Source organism: Electrona antarctica (assembly GCF_951216825.1).
Source record: "Electrona antarctica genome assembly, chromosome: 3".
Taxonomy (NCBI): Eukaryota; Metazoa; Chordata; class Actinopteri; order Myctophiformes; family Myctophidae; genus Electrona; species Electrona antarctica.
Genome location: NC_136808.1, coordinates 16,593,191 through 16,612,409, shown reverse-complemented (window position 1 = coordinate 16,612,409; position 19,219 = coordinate 16,593,191). Strand labels below are relative to the sequence as shown.

Here is a 19,219-nt window from a genome sequence, read left to right as displayed (position 1 = left end):
AAACGGGCTTTATCTAGCTTCTAGTATCTAGTATCTATCTATCTATCTGATTTTTTAAAAAGTGACATAGATACAGTATATTATCGCCGGGACGGCCCGGGAGGTCAGGAGGGTGTCTGTTGCAAGACCCAGAAGGGTAAGGGTGTGTGACACAGACACACGTCACTTGAAAACGGACAATAACGGACAATTCCTAGTTTAAATGGGGTGTAAGTGGTTTTGTAAAATATATACAAAAACTGAAACAAATAAAAGCTAAATTAAAAAGTTAAAGCTGCAATTTTCTGATAGTACTGTAATCATTGAGTGTTTGTTAATAAAGGTCTCCATTTATTTTGAAAAAGGAAATACATTACTTTGATCTAATCAGGAGACATAACCCTAACAAAGATCATCCAATTCCAATTGTGTGCCAATCACTTTGAATCACTTGTTTATCATGCATCCTGTACGAGTACTCTCTCCTACTGGATAAAATTGGTATCCCGACTTGAATTTGTTTTGTGTACACTAAAGAGTTGGAGAGACCACTGCTACAGAACAAAAATAAATAACAAAAAAAACTTTCACTTACACCCATTTAATGAAAAACATTGAGTTTCTGGTATTCAAGTTAGAAATCACAGATGTCTACAATTCAAGGCTGAAAATAACATGAATGCACAGTAAAAAATTAACATTTTATGCTTAAAACAGCTGGATGATAGATTGGCAATGCCTATGCAAATACCATACGTTTTGGAAGTTATATTCATTACAAAAACTTGTTGCACTGTGTGAAAACAGTGTCCCAATTCAACATGTGGATTATGATGCACCACAGTTGACAAATGACATGAAGCTCACCTTTAATAAAAAATAAATTACATTCAATATGCCTTTCCATGAGAAATCAATTTTCATACTGTAGCTACACAAACAGGACTGATTTCATGTTCATTGATTTCTCTAATGTAAAGAAATATGTCTCTACAGTACAAATAGTGACAGTTCAAATACATAATATGTACAAGAGACCTAACTAATGGAAGCAGATGTCTGTTAGTTCCTGATGTGCTTGCTAACTCTGCACATTTTGGAGGATACTAATAATGGTCTAAGTATTGCTTAAGCTTCAGTACTTTTCTCAGTTGGATTATTAATTAAGATTTCATAATGCATGCAATGTCATCCAAAACAGAATGAGGAGTACATTGAGTGTCTGTCAGGGAAAAAAATGGTTCAATAGACCATAAGCAAAGTTCTTGGCATCAGTTACTTATTCCCAGTCCACTGTCTAAATGCAAAATAGGTATCCATCGAAGATCCCAAAATTGTCTGAGAGGCAGAATGCCCAAACAGTTCCATTGGCAAATTTCTCAAGTAAAGAATTCAAGCAACAGCAGCCTGAAGTGGAGAAAAAAAAAAAAAAAAAAAGTGATGTCCGAACTATTATACAGGAGAACTTTTTCTTTTGTTACAACTGTCTGTCCCAATGTCTGTATGTAAAGTGAGATACAGTGTGCAAGTTCACATTCAGAGGATGTCAATGGCTTGATGTCGCTTCCCATAATCTCCTCCTCGTTCTCCCTGTATGTCGTGATCTTCATCATCTGGGGAGAGAAAGTAAACAACTTCAACAATTGTTAATAACCACATTTGAATAAATGGCGTAGACCCACTCCATAATCACCTGCACAAGCAACACATTTATAATCCAGTTACAATAAATAAATTACATTCCGACCTTGAATTGACAAAATACTCAGTTCAGAAGAACATTATAAGTCATAATAATGATCAAAGTATTATTACTATCTGCAGAACAGTATCTTTGATCTTGTCATTTTAACCAGTGAATTATTATACTAACTAAATACTTTAACACCGATAAAAGTTACGTTTTCACACTTGAACAAAAAGCATATTTGTTGCATACTGTGATCGAGGAAATCAGTAAATGATCACAGGAATGAAAATATACCTCTTTTCTCCAAAACATGACAGCATATTAGATTCGAATTTGAATGTGTGATGTGTAACTATTAGAAATGAATGGTAGGGAACAACGATGACACGCAACCAAAAAATTGATGGCATGGACATGCATTTCAATCTTTGAAGGAGAACTCAAGAGACATTCACAAACACAGAGGCTATATTTATCTACTGGCCTACATGTGGGTCAGGGATGTTCGGTGGGCACAGACAGGTGGCACAGCTAAAGGGAAGCACAGGCAGGCAAGAAAATGCTGGATGGAAAAGGCAGTCACACTCACAGAACCTGAAGTCCCTGGGTTGAGGTAACCCCATACAATAAAGCAGTAGGGTTCACCGCAAAGATTGTGACCGGAGATACAAGGTGCTTACTGGCCAAAGTATCTTAAATGGTGGAGTCCTTCTTGGACCCGGACACCATTTGACTGATGTCTACAGATATCTGTAGTAGCCGGTAATTAAACTGGAAGCATAGGAGGATACTCAGGGTACTGTGAGCTGTTCACATTTTGGAACTGCTTGGGGGGATGCAGGGGCAGCAGCAATACAGGAGTGGAGAAAGGGATCAAGGGAGGAATGGTGGATACACATCTGGACAGTCAGTCCAGTTCTCTGGCCCGGCTCACCTTGGACGTCTTCCTCCCCACCATCACCATCCTCTTCCTCATTGTAAGCCAGTTCAGCCTGCTTGTCGGCCTCATACTCACCCACGTTCCCATCGTCCCCATTGTAGTCCGCTAGCTTTGAGCCGTGCTGCGGATCTACTGGGGACTCATTCTCATCAAAGAACCGGCCTGCAGGAGGCAGAGAAGGGCCTCATCAGGAAGTGGAGGGAAGCAGAGGAAATTGTAGGGAGAGGGGGAGAAAGAGGTGAATGGTGCATTTTGAATGCATGGAGGAACGAATGATCAGACGAAAAGAAAACTGCGAGGAAGATGGGTTAATGGATGTATTAACAAGACGCTGGATTGGAGGAGGAGTTTAAGGGCCTAACACATTTAAGGTTTCAAGGCTGATGAGGGAAGTAAACTACAGACTGCACGAAGTGCATGAAATGGAGCAGTTGCTCTCAATGTGACAAAAACACTTGTTTCATCCTCCTTCGATTCCTTCGTTGTGAATGGAACAAAAGTCAAAGGCAGGACATGTGGGCAAACAAAAGCCACTGAGGCTGCATCGGGCACGATGATGAAAGATGGAAGTCTGGATGGTTGTGTTATTATGGAGAGGGAAGAATGGAACATTTTAGAAATGGAGAGAGGGGGCAGCAGCAGAGAGTAGCAGTGCACAGCAGAAGCCAGGCAGCAGGAAAGGAACATCTTGGAGCCAGAAGAGCGTTGATTTTCTCCCAAGTCTCTACTCTCTGGCAGCACTTCTAGCCATTTTCAAACATGTCTGTCATTCAAGAAAGTTCTCATTTAGAATTTCTCACGCTTATGGATTAAATTTTTACAGGAAAACCAAACATAATTCAACCAGTTGACAGTGTTGACACAACACATCACAGCATTTCAGCACAAACAAATACAAAGTGGATTCTGTCAATATACTAAGTATATTTAAAAGATGTCCTGGTATATTGTTTAGTTTTTTACCTGGGTATATGGGGTGGAAGGAAGAAAAGGGGAATATGTGTGGACTTGGTTCGCTTGTATGTTTACTAGTTGTTTTTTACACCTTTTGGAGATAAAGTTGTTGAGATGCACTTGCACTTGCCACACCCAGGGGTTAAGTCCAAAGACTTGGAGGTTAATGTGTAGTTGTGCACTGTAAAAGCGACACACTTCAGAGGTTGGGCTTGGGGGGCTACCATCTAATATGATGTTTTACCTGCATTACAAAAAACAACTCACATTACATCAGTAACCTTAAGAAGTAGAGCAGCATTCGTAGTACAGTATCAATATCAATAACCTTCAATTAAGAACCTTCCAGATATTATAAACATTTCTGGATGGCAACATTTCTGGTCATAACCCACTCTCTGACATACTTTGTTGGGTTCCACAACCATAATGATGCTATGCCAACAGTGTTGATAAACAGAAAGATACATTAATAAGGGAGTGCTTTGGACTGGAGGTGGGGCTCAGCTCGGGGCCAATTTAAGCCCTGGTTACCAATTTTTATACATTGGCAGAATGCTTTGTGTTAAGGTAGGGTAAGTGATATTGTTGGATGATTTTTTTGTTGTTGTTTTTATTCTATTTTATTATTAAAAAGGTTAAAGCATTATATTCTGATAGTAGTCATTGTTGCTATAGAGTGTGTTTGCTCAGTAACAGGGGTCTCCCTGTTTCTACAGCTCTTTAATAAACAGAAAATACAATTCAGGCAATCAGGAGAAAGTATCATCAGCGTAAATGTTATTAGTGTTACAGTTTCAATGTTGTGTGCTCATTACTTTGACTCATCACTTGCTTATTCTGTATCCTATGTGAGTATGTCTGGATAAAATTGGTATCGCGACCTGAAAAAGCATTTTCTGTTTACTAAAGAGCTGGAGAGACAGGGAAGTTCCAGATACTGAACAAACACTCTTTAGTAATGAGTGCTAGTATGAGAATACAGAGCTTTTTAACAAAAGAAAATCACTTACCCCATGTAATTTTGAGAGATTCTTTGCCATACAATGAGTGAATGGAAACACTATTTAAGAGTTCTTCGCTTACAGAGCACAGAAGCAACAGATAAAGATGACCGACACTATTTGGACTCATATCATGCTCAAGTAGCTATACAACCCAAGGTTCAACATTGCTTTAACCCATTTTGGACTGAGGTCGATTAAAAAAAAATCTTCTAAATCCTACGATTTTTCTGAAAAACCTATGTTTCTATGTCAGTGGTGCTCAACCTTTTTCATGTCAAGGACCCCCAGAATTATCTCTATTGGGCCACGGACCCCCATCTCAAAATATGTAGTTCCAGGGACCCCCTAGAAGCAAATATTTTAGTTAAAAATGTTCGCTCTGAAATATATATTCAATGATTTGCGCCACATTTTAACGATTTTTCAAAAATAGCAGACCTACAAGCTCGTTATGAGCTTGTAGATCTGCTATTTTTCAATAGCTAAATTATAACAATGTTTAACACCAAAAGGGGTTCCCGCCCAAAATGGGTTAAGTGTCTTGATGCACTCACTCTGACGGTGCCGTTGTTGTGGCTCAGCTGGAACTTTGTCTTTTACATGATGAGGATCAATTGGGTTGGGAACCTGGGCAGGATTGGCTGCCTGAGGCAGACCCTTCATCTGTAGACCATCTTGTTTCATCTTGTCATGAACTGTGAATCAGAACAAAAGGTTACACTCTGCTTGATATAAGGCCTACACCCAAAACTCTCTCTATGGCACAATTTGAAAATGATCCAAGTCCACTGAGAAAAGTCATTTAATCACTTTGAAGAATGGTAGCAATCAGAAGCGAGAGCACTATATATGATTCTTTAATTAAACATCCTCCAAAAATGGAGAGAATGTTTTTGGCAGTCTGGCCTTCATCAGTGCCCATTTGAACTTTAGAATGACATGTTTTGTATGAAAATATTGTAATTTATTATTTAGTATGACTTTTACAAATCCTACATTGAAAATGATAACGTTTGCTTTATGGAAAGCTTGTACTGAATATGCATTTGTCAACAAATGATGATCATAGGGTGCCTGCCAGGTGGGACAACAATGTAATGCACTGATCATATGGTTCTTGCGAGTTGTAAAGACCCAAGATCAAATCAGACTCCTTACATCTCTCCCCTCTCTGTCTCTCTACACTCTGCTCTAACTCCAAGGAAAGCATACAAATGGTAGAGCATGTTTTGTTACGATATAACTAGCACATCTGAAGTGGTTAGTGGTCAGGTGTTGGATAGGACACTACTGGTTGACAATAGCCCTGCTTGAAGCACATAAGCCCAATATATCTCTCCCGGTCATGTGGGAATTCCCGTTGTAAGCTTGTATATCTGTTTTTTGAAAAATGTTGACAAATCTCTTATGTGCGTCCCTGGCACAATTTCATTTTTTCAAATATATTATATAATATATTCTATGGTCAAAGACATTTTGGGGGTCCTTGACATGAAAAGGTTTGAGAATCACTGTGCCTCCCTAGACTACTATGTTTCATGCTTTACAGGTAGCAAGTCGATGTGAGGGATGTAACATTATTTGTAAATGGCTTTTCATTTTGTTTTTTTTAATGTCTGTTTTTTGTTTTCCCTTAGGCAAGGCATTTGACTTGCAAAAACCTAACCAAAAATGTATTATTAGATAAAGACAATTAATTTAAATAAGGGTTTCGGCCTTCGGACCATGCATAATGCCTACAGTATTTTTGTTTTCCTTTTGTGTGTATATTGATAGGTAACCTGTGACATATTTCTGCTATGTCCTTTTTTTTTTCTCTCTTTATCGTATCTATTTTTTTCGCTTTGTCATTGATTCTGGTCTTACTTGTCTTTATGTTGTCCTAAGTGTTTTTGTTTGTTGTATCTGTATGACCACACCGTGGTGTTCAAAAAAAAGAGAAAAAGAACTGCTCTCTGTCGAGTGCCTACTTGCAGAGTAGCAGCAGAGCGCGCAAGTACTGTTGACCGCTACGCACTTTCAAATCTCAGCCTCTCTGTAAAACATTGAAATTAAATACTATAACTGGCTGTCAATGGTGACATAATTAAGATATGTTTCAATATTGGTTGGGTAACAGGTAACGTATGTATGTATACATGTATGCAAGTTGTAAGTTTGAAAGTACTACTGTGGTCGGCTGGCTTTTTTATGTGCGTATGCTTGGTATATATATTGATGTTGAATGTGACGTAATTAAGATATGTTTCAATGTCGGGTTAATTAAAGGTAATGTCTGTATGCATGTACATGTATGTAATCTGAAACCTATCTTTATTACGTCACCATCAAAAGCCAGTTATAACCCGGCATTGATACATATCTTAATTACGTCACCATCAATACCAAGCATACGTACATTCGTACCAGCACGATCACAATACTTGCGCACTCTGCTTGCGCAAGTAATTATGTAATCTCCAAATTGTTCGCAGCCCACCCATCTGACCACTTAAAGGACCACTTCACCACTTTTCAACCTATCTTCATATAATAGGTCCTCACTAATAATCATGATAAAATGGCACACATTTTTTTCTACTCAGTCTGTGTCTCATAGGAGGGCTGTGGGCAGTTCAGAAACCCGTCCACCAGTGACATCATCATTAGGCAGATTTCTTTTAAACAAGATTTTTTTTTTTACATAAATTAGATTTTTATCATCGTGAGAACGAAGGCTTCCATTTTCGCATTGCAACGTTTCAGGAATAGAAAGCCTGCGGTTTCTAAAAATGGTGCCATTTTATCATGAACATTAGTGAGGACCAATTATATGAAGATAGGTTGAAAAGTGGTGAAGTGGTCCTTTAATGATGGTGTTCCTGCTTGGATTAGGGCAACTAACTAACATAGTATACTTTGTTTTTTCAGTTCATTCTTTTTATTTTTTATTATTTTTTATGAGGGGCGCCCAGCCGCCCACACAAAAATTGAGGGGCTGCCTCACGTCATGTGGCAGCCAAGTTTATGGACTTTTAATGTGTTTAGAGCACTTTTAACCAAAATCAGTTGCCAGCCAAGTCTATGGTTTGTTTAGGGCACTAAATGATGTCGTGAGACTTCATGTGGCCAATATAAATACATCTTGTGACTAGTTTCGTTTCATACAATAACACACTGCATTAATGTCTCGTAACGTATATAGTGGCAGTGAATCTGCAATGAATGTGGCAGCCACAGTGGGTGCCCCTCACTTCACACGAGTGTGATGTTTTTATATTAATTTATATTATCATTAAAATCGTAGTATTTTGCCAATTATTTGGGGGCCCACTTGCAGCATTCTCACGGCCCACAGGTTGAATCAATTTCAAGCCATGTTTGGGAGGTCCATTCTGTACCTCTGGCTTGTCTGTGCTGTTCCCCCAACTCATCCGCCTTGATGCCCGCCTTGTTGTCCTCGTCAAAAAGGATTGGTTTGTCTCCCACTGCCTGGGGCTGTTGTTCAACTAGGTTTGGAGGGGGCGCCACAACTGCTCTGACTTCTGCAGCCAATCCCCCCAATTTGTCCTGCTGGAGTCTGGGCAGGTCCAGAGACAGACCCCGGCCCCCGGCAGGCTCACCCATCCCTGCCTCAGGTCCTGCGCCAGCCCCTACCACCACGTCAGGAGGGTCCATGTGTTTCTGAGTGATGGCAGGCTTCTTCAGGGCTGCAGCGAATAAGTCAGACGCATAGCAAAGACAACAGATTACAATACAATTATTGTGTAATTGACACGGTGTGTTGGGGCTGAGCGATAGGACTTCAAATGCCATTTGCTATCTGCTATTTTCACTATTTTTGTACGCCACCATTGTACAATAAAGTATAATAAAGGGGTTAATCCAACTAATCAATGTAGTTGATTATAAAGAAATATATACAATTATTTTGTGGATTTGTTGATGTATTTAGAAACAACAAAAAAGAAAAAAAAATATTACACACAGGCATAAAATAATGTAAAATGAAGAATACTTGCCAAACTGCACATCATCTATTTTTCCCACTTCACTGTCCTCAATGCCAGGCATGCCAGCATCACTGCCAGGCTTGCCCATCTCATCTGTCAAAATTGATTGAGGCTTACATTAGCATGGGGAATCGTCCTACTTTTTATTAAAGGAATATTTCCCAGGGTTTGAGACCATAGGAGACCAATCTTGGTCTGCTACTAAAACACACAGTACAAGTGGTGAAGTATTCCTTTAGTGTGCACTTCTTCATATCCCAACTGGCTTTCTCTGTATGATGTGTAAATAATAGACATACCTGTATATACTGTATAGTAAAATGTATAAAAACAAAATTCGGTTTGGTATTAGTGACCTCATCCTATAACCTTTGGTATTGTTGTTACTAATCGGATCTCTTAAGAACTGTACGGTCCGAATCCATTTTATTAGAAAGGAAAATGCTGAAGGCAGAGCGACTTATCGATGATTAGTTACTGTACCTTTCAGGTCTTGGCTGTTATGCAGGCGAGTGGCCACAGTGTGGCGCTCTCCCACCAGCTCCACATCAGTTCCTCCTTCCCGTACACCCACTGCTCCAGCCTTTCTGCTGTCCAGTAAACTCTGAAGAATTGCAAAGTGAGAAGTGGAAGCAGCTACAGAGAGGATAGGGACAGAAGGACAAGGCTAGCAGAATAACCTAAACAGGTATTGAGTAACTAACCTGTCTTAGCCTTGACGCTTCTTCTTCAAGTTTCTTTTTTGTATCTTCATACTCGTCTTTCAGCTGTGCAATTTGTCGACCACACTGTAAACTACAATAAATAGAGCTATAAGTGAGGGTTTGAGACAGACAAGCATGAATAAGAGAGAAGCTGTCAAAAAACACATTTAATTGAAAGATTAGACCAAAAATAACTTGTAAAATTGAAAAGGTTACACAGTTAATGTTCTCATACAGTATAAAGGCATTTCCCCATCTCTGATATTCATTTAAGTGTAGTTTTCAGCGGTATGAAAGGTATTTCTCACCGCTGAAAACGAATTTTAAAGTTTCTTTTTAAATGTATTATTATTTCTTATTTCTGGCTTTTTACTTATTATATTACCCATCACCTGTGATTAAGAAATAATACATAATACAGTATATAAGAATACTGTTTGTGGCATGTCTGTCCTCTATTGCAGTGTGGCAAGCAGTGCTCATATTTTAAGCACCCCCCCCCCCCCTCCCAGTGAGCTGTGGCGTTCCACAAGGAAGCATACTAGGGACTTTACTGTATATGTAAACAACATGAAATCAGCTTGTGACTGCAACTTGTTCCTGTTCGCAGATGACTCGGCACTGCTAGTCTCAGACAGGAACAAACCGCAGGTTGAAAAGGCCCTCAGCTCTGAACTCGGTAGAATCTGCACCTGGCTCGCTGATAACAAACTATCTTTACACCTGGGAAAAACTGAATCCATTCTCTTTGGATCTAATAGTAATCTCAGCAAAGCAAATGGCTTCTTGGTTAGAGTGGGTGACAATGTTATCACACGTAAAGATGAAATTATCTACCTAGGTTCCATCCTGGAGGCTAATCTTTCCGGTGATAAAATGGCCACCAACGTAATCAAAAAAGTCAACCAAAGAACAAGACTCCTTTACAGGATCTCCTCACTGGTCAACAAAAACACCTTGAAGACCTTAACAGGAGCCCTCGTACAAGGTTTCTTTGACTATGCATGCACCTCCTGGTACCACTAGGCTCCAGACTTCCCAAAACAAACTGGTCAGGCTCCTACTTGGCCTCACCACCCGAACCCACCTCACCCCTGCCCACTTTGACAGGCTGGAATGGCTTAGGGTCGACTACAGAGTACAGCATCTTGCAATGGGTCTGGTCCACAAGATTCGATACACCACCAAGATACCCATGTACCTGTCTCGATACTTCCTTAATGTTAACAAAGTCCACAACCACAACACCAGAGTGAGTGCAACGAACCATGTACAACCCAGATTCGGCACAAACAAGGGACTATTCTTTTCGCTCCTATGCCACCAAAATGTGGAACGCCCTACCAACAGTCATTAAGACATGCAAATCCCTTGACTCCTTCAAAACCACTCTCAAAGGGCACCTACGGATGGCTGCAATTCGAAACTGGCCCCCGTAAAATCTGAATCCCCCCCCACCGCCCACCCCTTTTTCCCCTTACTGTATATGTTTCTTTTCCCTTTTTAGCTCCTTTATGATGAATTCCAGTTCTGTTCTTTGACTATATAGAAGTGTCTATTTGTACGTCTCTAAATGTTTTGATGAATTGAACAAGGTGGACCCTCTTGTAAACAAGTGTAATGCTTAATTGGGTTGTCCACTCACAGTTAACAGTCTTTGTATTGAGTTTGTGCTTGAAATGTACTGTAATTTTGCAAACTGTTAATAAATATTTCAATCAATCAATCAAAAAACATAACGGTGTGAGCTTTGACTGGTCTACAGTAATTTACTGTAAAGACATACAGTCAGACATACCCCCGTTAAAGATGCCTTGGCCTTCGGCAATGCTGTAGAAACATTTGGTTGGTGGTGGTGTCGTGCATTATTATTGTACAATATCGCCTCACACAGAGTAATTAAAGCAATATTTATGACTTACACACACCCTACCATTGTGTGTTCAAATGTTAACTGTCCTCAAGATTGAGGATTCTGATTTATTTGACCTCTGATAACATTGATCACCAATCGGTGGACGATTGATCGGAGCACCTCTAACAAGAATCATCTACAGCTCAACATTGGAAAGACCCATCGCCATCAGAGGGGAGGTAGGGAAGATGGTGAAAGACCCATCACTATCAGAGGGGAGGTAGGGAAGATGGCGAAAGACCCATCACTATCAGAGGGGAGGTAGGGAAGATGGTGAAAGACCCATCACTATCAGAGGGGAGGTAGGGAAGATGGTGAAAGACCCATCACTATCAGAGGGGAGGTAGGGAAGATGGTGAAAGACCCATCACTATCAGAGGGGAGGTAGGGAAGATGGTGAAAGACCCATCACTATCAGAGGGGAGGTAGGGAAGATGGTGAAGACAGTGACTTGGAAGTGTCTGATGGCTCATTATTAGGTTCCATAACCAAGCCTGACTTTTAAACCAGTTCATTTTGTAATTTATTCCTATACACAGGTTTAATGTTTGTCCTTAGTTCAATGTTTGTTTTGTAAACGCAGTGACAATGAAGGGGAAATTTGTCTCTTTATTGTTAATGGCGCTTAATGTTTGAGTTTGCACCGTTTGTTTTACATCACGTCCTAATCAACATGAGTTAGACTTTAATATATTAGCGCCCCTCACTTCACACAGGTGTGATCTCTGGGGCCCTTTCACTCAGGAATCCTACTGTAAACATAGAAACATTTTCCAAGCAAACATTCCACAATTAAAACAAGCAAAACAGTGTCACAATAGTTTATCTAGGCAATGCTTCAAGGTTTGGAAGAGCCATTGAAATGCATAATGTAGACAAGGAGAACTCGGTAACATAATAACTTTCGGTTCAAAGTTTAGTCCCCCCAGTCACAGATGCTGGAGGTGAGACTAGTCTCCCCAGTCACTACTCTCCAAGGTGTGGCCTACTGTACGTTACCTCTCATATTCCAGCCTCCTCTCTAGCGTGGTGCTATTTTTCTTGACCTCCCTTAGTTGTTCCTCCTGTTTTATGAATTCCTGTTTCAGCTCCTTCAGTTGCTCTGCTCAACGTAGCACAAACACACACAGGGTTGATGCATTTTAGTATGTAACATCACATAACTGTATATAGCTTTTGATGGATTTGCGTCTCTGTTGAAGGGCTGTGATCCTACGGTTGGTCACAGGCAAGGCTGAGATCATCTTCACCACACTTACCCTTCAGCCTCTGGTTCTCTGTCATCTGAGTTGTGGCTTCTCCCTGCAGCTTCATCTGAACAGGGGGGGGGGGGGAGAAATGGGGGTTTCAGAAATAACCTCTCATATTGCTGTTGTTGGGCAGAAATCTTATCTCCATATTTTAACTGTGTTTTTTTTGTTGTAAATTAACACCCAACTTTATCGTGGTACAGCCTCACACAAAAGCATAACACAGCTATTTCAAAATGCAGCCCCAAGCGGAATAACCATAAGTGTTACAGCATAACTGGTTTAACACAGGTTTGTCTAGTTTCTTGGGTGATACCACTAACACATGGTAATCTGTGTGATATATTTTACCACTAGTTGGTCGAAAGATACAAGATTGTATTATCCAAACACGCTTTATGCAGAGAAATCTGAATCTTGATCTTCATCACCACCATCATGTGGAATTGTCACTTTTTCTTTTACGACTTTATCTTTACGGTTTTGTGCAATTCTTATAATAATATTTAATGCGCTGCTCCCGTGCTTGCGGTTAGGGTTAGAGGTAGGTTGTCGGCCGAGTTTTTTTTTTTTTTTTTTTGTACACGTGGCGATAGAGGTGAGCTCGCCGAAGGTTGGCAAACTTCTAATAATATACAATGAGGCAAGACTAGAATTCAGACTTTATTATTATACTTGAGTAAGGAAAGACGCCAAAAGTTACATGACCTGTCAATGCAATGGAAACAGTCTGGATCACTGAACAACAGGGATTCACATTTCACAGTTGTTATACTGTGACATGTGACATGTGACATACAGACATGTTGCAAGTCACATAAGGGTCTGTTGATTAGGTCAGATAAAGAGCTGAAGAAACAGTCGCTACTGTATTTAGGACAGTGATAGGCATATCTGAGCAAACAAAGGAAGTAAAGTAGATTACACAATATGCAATAATCATGTGAGATTGTGAGTTCTCACTAAAGATTCCAAATAAAAGGTTAGTTCCTTAAAACACAGCTCATGGAGAGGAGTTACTAAAAGAAAATACATTACAAATGACCTTTGTGCCTAACCTTAGATGCAATTATACACCTTATGTCTAAGTTAGCCTCATGTACATACTGTACCAGTTGGATTATGCTTAGCTCTGGTCCATAGCTCTAATGCAGTCATTAGAGCTATGTTACTCTTCTCTTCCTGCACTCGCATGAAATGCAAACCAGCCTCTCGTCTGTAGCGAAAATATAAAGAACATTTTTGCTACTCATCAATACAAAGGCGGCTTGCGTTATTAGAAAGCCTACTTTCCTTAGTGGACGCACTCTGAGCCCCCCACCACACATATACAATGCACTTTTTGGCCAGAAAGGGATTTTTTTAGTTACTCCACTCAAACCTCATAGACCTATTAGACCAGATTATTCCTTCCGGTGAAAAAAAATCCCTTTCTGGCCAGAAAGTGCATTTTATACGTGTGGTGGGGGGCTCAGCGTGTGTCCACTAAGGAAAGTAGGCTTTCCAATAACACAAGCCACCTTTGTATTGGCGAGTAGCAAAAACGTTACAGATGAGAGGCTGGTCTGCATTTCATGCGAGCACAGGAAGAAAAGAGTAACATATCTCTAATGAAGGCATTAGAGCTATGGACCAATGCTAGATTATGCTTTATTTTTCTCTTCCTGAAAACAAAAACAATGGAGCTTGCCCAAAACCAAATTTCACCCACTTCTTTACACCTGTACACCTGTGATGCGACAATGATTCTGATTCTGGACTACATTCCCTGTGTCACAACGACCTGAAATGGGGAAAAGGTAAACTAAAAGAGACTTTAAAGGCCAGAGGGGCGAGAGACAGAAACAGACAGAGCGATAGAGACTCTTGATTCACAAGACCTAATGAGGCAGAATACACTGGAGGTTCACAGTGAATAGGATGGAGACAGTAATTACAGCATCTGTGTCAACCAATGAATAAAAAGCCATCCTGTCACCTACAGTATGTGGAGAAGAGTTTTACAGTGTCCCCCTGTAGCACTAGCAGGATGTATTGGTAACAGTCCTTTAATGGGACAGGTCCTAAACCTAGAGAGCCATATTAGTCTCACTGCACTGCCTGAAATATCTGCAACAAGATGTATCTCTTCTTTGTATTGTATGAAAGCCATTTTGATCCATCTCAATTTTGAAGCTGGAACGGCAAGGTCTCTCTATCCGTGTCTGTGCTCATCAGCAACAGTGTTTCGACAGGGTTAGGATTGGTAAGGGATGGTGTTAGGTGTTGCAGGACTGGTCAGTGAGTCAGCTGAATGGCCAGACAGACAGGGTCAGGAATACGTTAGGACTTAATAGGAGTTGCAGGATTGGTTAATAGTGAGTCGGGACAGGGTTTTAGGAATTGCCGATTTGTTCATCGCTCCAGGCTATCATGGGATGGCGAGAGAGAGCCATTGATTGCTTAGGTAATAATGTGGGACATGACAACAAATGTCCCTCTAACACAGCACTGCACATCGTTGAGACAATCATTAGATAAGGTGACAAGGTGTTGTGTCACGTGAGCCCTCTCTGTCTCTCTGTGTATGCACAGCGACGAAACCACTTTGTCATAAAGCAAACTCACCTGCTAGAAGAACTGTGTCTGGCATGAGAAGTTAATTAATTCAACACTCGTCGACCATAATAATTATGTGACGTAAATTAGGTGACACTCCCTCTCTCTCATTGAGCAACATCCTGGTTGAGACAGATAGTGGGGGTAATAATTGTTCAGAATGCTACCTTGATGTTAAAGATAACTGGTTCTGAATCTGAATAGACTGAATTAGAGTACAGTCCTTACAATGCAGTTGTTAAGTTGGCTATGACATCGGTTTACAACAGTATTGAGCCATATCAGCAGTGATTTGATTGTGCCCCTCTCAAGATGATCGTCTTGAGAGGGGCACAATCAAATCACTGACTAAATATAAATTTAGCTACGCATGGCGTTGTGGACCCCCAGTTAACCAGGGTTGTTCTAACAGATTGGCCACAATTTCAAACATTGCCCATACCAGTTCCAGCCAGCCTATATACAATTACAAGACTGGGTCAAACAAACCCATTCCTGTCATTGTTCTGCAGACAAGCTACTAGGTGCTGTACACTTTGCTGTTGGAACAGGGTTGGGCTGTTGACAAAGAAAGGAGTGGATCTGTTGCCATGCAACACTTGTCGAGATCCTGCACACAGAGAACAGAGGCCGGATAATGCTTATCTAAACGCCAGGAGTGTGCCAACTTACCTTTTAAACACATTTGTTTAATGGTTTAAAATGGTTTGGTCATAATGTATTTAATGTTTAAGTATCGCTAAGCTTTATTTGTCCATGGTTTTCTGTGCAAGCAGCAATGTACAGTCTGCCCCATTTCATGCATACCTCTAAACACTCATATCAATCCACTGGAGGCTGAGAGAGAAGTACTTGGTTCATACTGTATGTATCTATGAGGAATATGTTCTAAATGTACTAGTTTCGACACCCAGCCAGTTGTCCCAGCTGCCTTTGAGATTTCACCCAGTGATCATCCATTCACAAACTGGCCTCAGGACTCCAAGTACACTTGCCTCACATCAATGTATTACATTTCATCTACTTTACTGCAGGCCGTCAACGTCAACCACATAATTGCAACATCCACAATGCAATTCTGGCTGGAGACCTGTGTTGCATTTCTGCCCTCAGCTTCTTGTTACTACTCTTTCCTGTCTATTTACTCTATTACACATAAAAAACTGTGGGTGCGGCGGCTGCGGCCCCACCAAACTTTAATTCTGCCTATGCAGGCGGATTCTGCCAATGCTTTTCCATGGGAAATCTAGAAATGGCTACAACCTAAAGACAAAATTGTCCAACTGTGATAACATTACCACTCAGCTGGGCTTTACTATTATGGCAAAACTGCACATCGGATGAACACAAGTGAACAACAAGGGAGGTGGACTGGGTGCAAATTAGAGTAGCACTTGCTATCAAGTGTTCTCTCTAATGTCTCCCTGGGCAATTGGACACACACCAATGTTCATCTGAGGCTACTGAGAAACAAAAGGCCATGGGTAAGCACTAAGAAGACAGCCTGGGAACTGCTGGCTGTGCCATTGGGCAAGAGAGTGCAATGGAATAAGTGCCATTTTCTGGTTCTTAGAGTGGCCCCAACAGTCTGTAGTCTCTCAACAAATGTCCAAAGTGAGGAGGAACATAAAAGTTGGGGTTGGGATAAGTATACATATACAGTATATTATTGTAACACCCGGGAATCGAACCCAGGAATCGAACCCAACATCTTAACCAGTACCACTAAAGGCAAAGGGACATCCCCATGACCCTGGGGAGATATTAGACTTAAAAGGGGAATACAATAAAATGTTCCGTTCTTTTCCTCCTCCCATGCATGGGGAAACCCGATCCAGGTCACATGGACGCAGCACCATTGTAACGCTAAGGAATCGAACACAGGTCTCCTGCGTGGAAAGCCAACATCTTAACCACTAAGCCAAAGGCAAATGCCTATGGCTTGGGGGACATATTAGACTTTTTACGACATCAGACTGCGGCTGTGTATATCATTTTGTCTTTCGTTATAATTTTTGATAAACACAAATTCAATCATACAGTAACGCAGAAATACATACATAATATTGTAATTGTAGAGCAGACCTGAAGTCCACATACGAGCTCTGACAGCAAACCATGCATCGAGATTGTGACTATAATTATGATGAAACCGGTTTTGGAACAGATTCCAGTTCTTCAATTTTGAATAAGGTTCCTCTGGTTCCAGATCTCAACCCTAATTAATATGAGATGTAGAACTATATGGAAGTACAATAAAGTATATGATTCCTATTCACAATTTAGGCATATTTCACAGGCCTGCGCTTTAAGCGACTTACATGGGCAAGATTGGCATCGCAGAGTAAGCTTTCAAGTTACTGAAGTTGTGTTGGTGGGACAGGGCTTGTTATTATGCCTGCATAGTGCAAATTACTGTCATATATAGCAACGGTCTATTTCAGAGGAATACAGTTGCATTTAAAAGGGGGACAGGCCCTTCAGATCGCCTGGCAGCTAATGATACAGACAGAGGGGAGGTGGTTTTGGAGGTGGGGTGACATCATTGACATGAACTTGGCGAATGAGTTGTGGTGGGGTCCTTCTGGTAGAGATAAATAGAGTGGATATTATTCTAACTACACAAGGTGGCATTGTTATCACAGTCTGTGATAACAAATGCCACCTTGTCTAGGTAGACTAATTCACAGTGGAGCCAGTGGATACCCAACTAGACAAGATCAGAGTTGAAGCTCAACTCCCTACCATACCTTATCATCGGTGCATTTCATGATGAGTGATTCTCGGGCCTGCAGCTTGCCCTCCAGGACGCTGTAGTCTCCATCCTTCTTATCGATCTGTTTCCTATGAGTGTCCACCTGCACCATCAGCTCGGAGTTCCGCTTCTCCAGGCGGCTCCGCGCTGCGTCTGTCCGTTTCACCTGCAACTGGACCTCCACCAGTTCATCCAGCAAGTGTCCGTGCTTGTTGGACACTGTCCAGTAGTTAAAAGACAGTATGGCGATGATCACCATCAAACCGATGACAATGAAGGACGGGAGGCGTCCTCCCCGTCGGTTTGCACCAAAACCAACCATTTCCCCAAAAAAGGAACTTAAGGTTGTAACTGCAACCTATACTATAGTGAGCTCAGTAGTACACGTATTCCCTCAATGCAAAACACATTTGTCTACGTGACATGCCGTTTAAATCCGGCAAAACGTTTGATGATTCAAAACCCGTTTTAGACAGACATATTGCTCACATTCTACTGTGCTCCATCCTCCTTCCGTACACTTGTCATCCCTCCTCTCTGCATTCATGCAATGTCAATAGAGAAAATGCATCCGCAGAGACGTGGCCTAAACGTAAAGTTAGCTCAGCTGGCAGCAAACGTAGGCAGTCATTCTCAGCAGTCAGCAGTCGCAGATGCAAATGCACATATATGTTTCCGGGTTTTCGAGCAAATCCCGTCGAACCAGTGGAAGCACATACGTGGATGAGTGGAGATCCAATCTCATCAGCAGGAGCACAATCACAACAGCCCTGATTGTACCCAGCAGCAGCAGCAGGCTAGCGCTGGATAGTGTCTGTCTAGTGTTGAAACAGCTAACCAACACCACCACGCCAGTTAGCCACTAATAACTGCACTGTGTAGATGGATGGCCCGCCGTCTGTTTTGTTTTTGACTGAATTTAGTTGGATTTAATTCCCCTTCTCTAACTCAAGTTTGTCCGACGCCACGCAAAGAAATATAGAAAAAAAAATCTCCACTAGAAAACAGACTTGGAATTCATACGAGACTGAGATGTTTATATTTTTGTAAAGCTAAACAACGTCTTCAACTGAATGTCCGGCTTCTGCTGCTGGAGCGAAATTGCCTTTCAAAATAAGAGTCCCCTCCTCGAGGCTTTGCTGTTGCAACCGTGCAACAGCAAGCGTGGCAGGCAGACGCAGTGATGTGGTGACTGAGTGACGACGTGGCCGTGTGTGGCTTGTCAAAAAGAACAGATCTACATTTAGCCGGGGAGCCACAGCCCCAAAAGCTCAACGGTTAAAGATTAACCTGTGAAAACACACTTTTTATTTGTGTTTTTGAGTGGTGTCCCTTACGGAGCTATGTGTGTGGCTGGGTGCGTCTGAGCACGAAAACAGCATGGTTGTTTTTCACCACCTGTGCGCAACCTAACACACACACAAACACACACGCA

The 19,219-nt window shown here is 41.2% G+C and overlaps 1 protein-coding gene across 2 annotated transcripts; it reads right to left on the bottom strand.

The window, feature by feature from the left end:
- Positions 1-831: 831 nt before the first annotated feature.
- On the bottom strand, positions 832-19,005 carry golm2 (golgi membrane protein 2). 2 transcript variants are annotated; one of them, XM_079497613.1, is made up of 10 exons: positions 17,780-19,005; positions 12,441-12,495; positions 12,181-12,283; positions 9,267-9,357; positions 9,046-9,166; positions 8,572-8,655; positions 7,951-8,259; positions 5,125-5,265; positions 2,604-2,771; positions 832-1,592 (listed from the first exon to the last, which is right to left on the bottom strand). In XM_079497613.1, the coding sequence occupies exons 1-10, from the start codon at positions 18,104-18,106 to the stop codon at positions 1,516-1,518; spliced, it is 1,476 nt and encodes a 491-aa protein (XP_079353739.1). In that variant the 5' UTR covers positions 18,107-19,005; the 3' UTR covers positions 832-1,515. The 2 variants fall into 2 exon arrangements, with proteins under 2 accessions (XP_079353739.1, XP_079353738.1); XM_079497612.1 differs by lacking the exon at positions 2,604-2,771 and having other exon boundaries at positions 17,780-18,991.
- Between the last annotated feature and the right edge of the window lie 214 nt (positions 19,006-19,219).

Excerpts from the sequence above, each read along its gene's own strand:
- golm2 (XM_079497613.1), bottom strand. The coding sequence starts at position 18,106 with ATGGTTGGTTTTGGTGCAAACCGACGGGGAGGACGCCTCCCGTCCTTC. Across the intron at positions 12,496-17,779 it reads TGAAATGCACCGATGATAAG|ATGAAGCTGCAGGGAGAAGC; the intron begins GTATGGTAGGGA and ends CCCCCTGTTCAG. Across the intron at positions 5,266-7,950 it reads ACAGCACAGACAAGCCAGAG|TTCATGACAAGATGAAACAA; the intron begins GTACAGAATGGA and ends TCTGATTCACAG.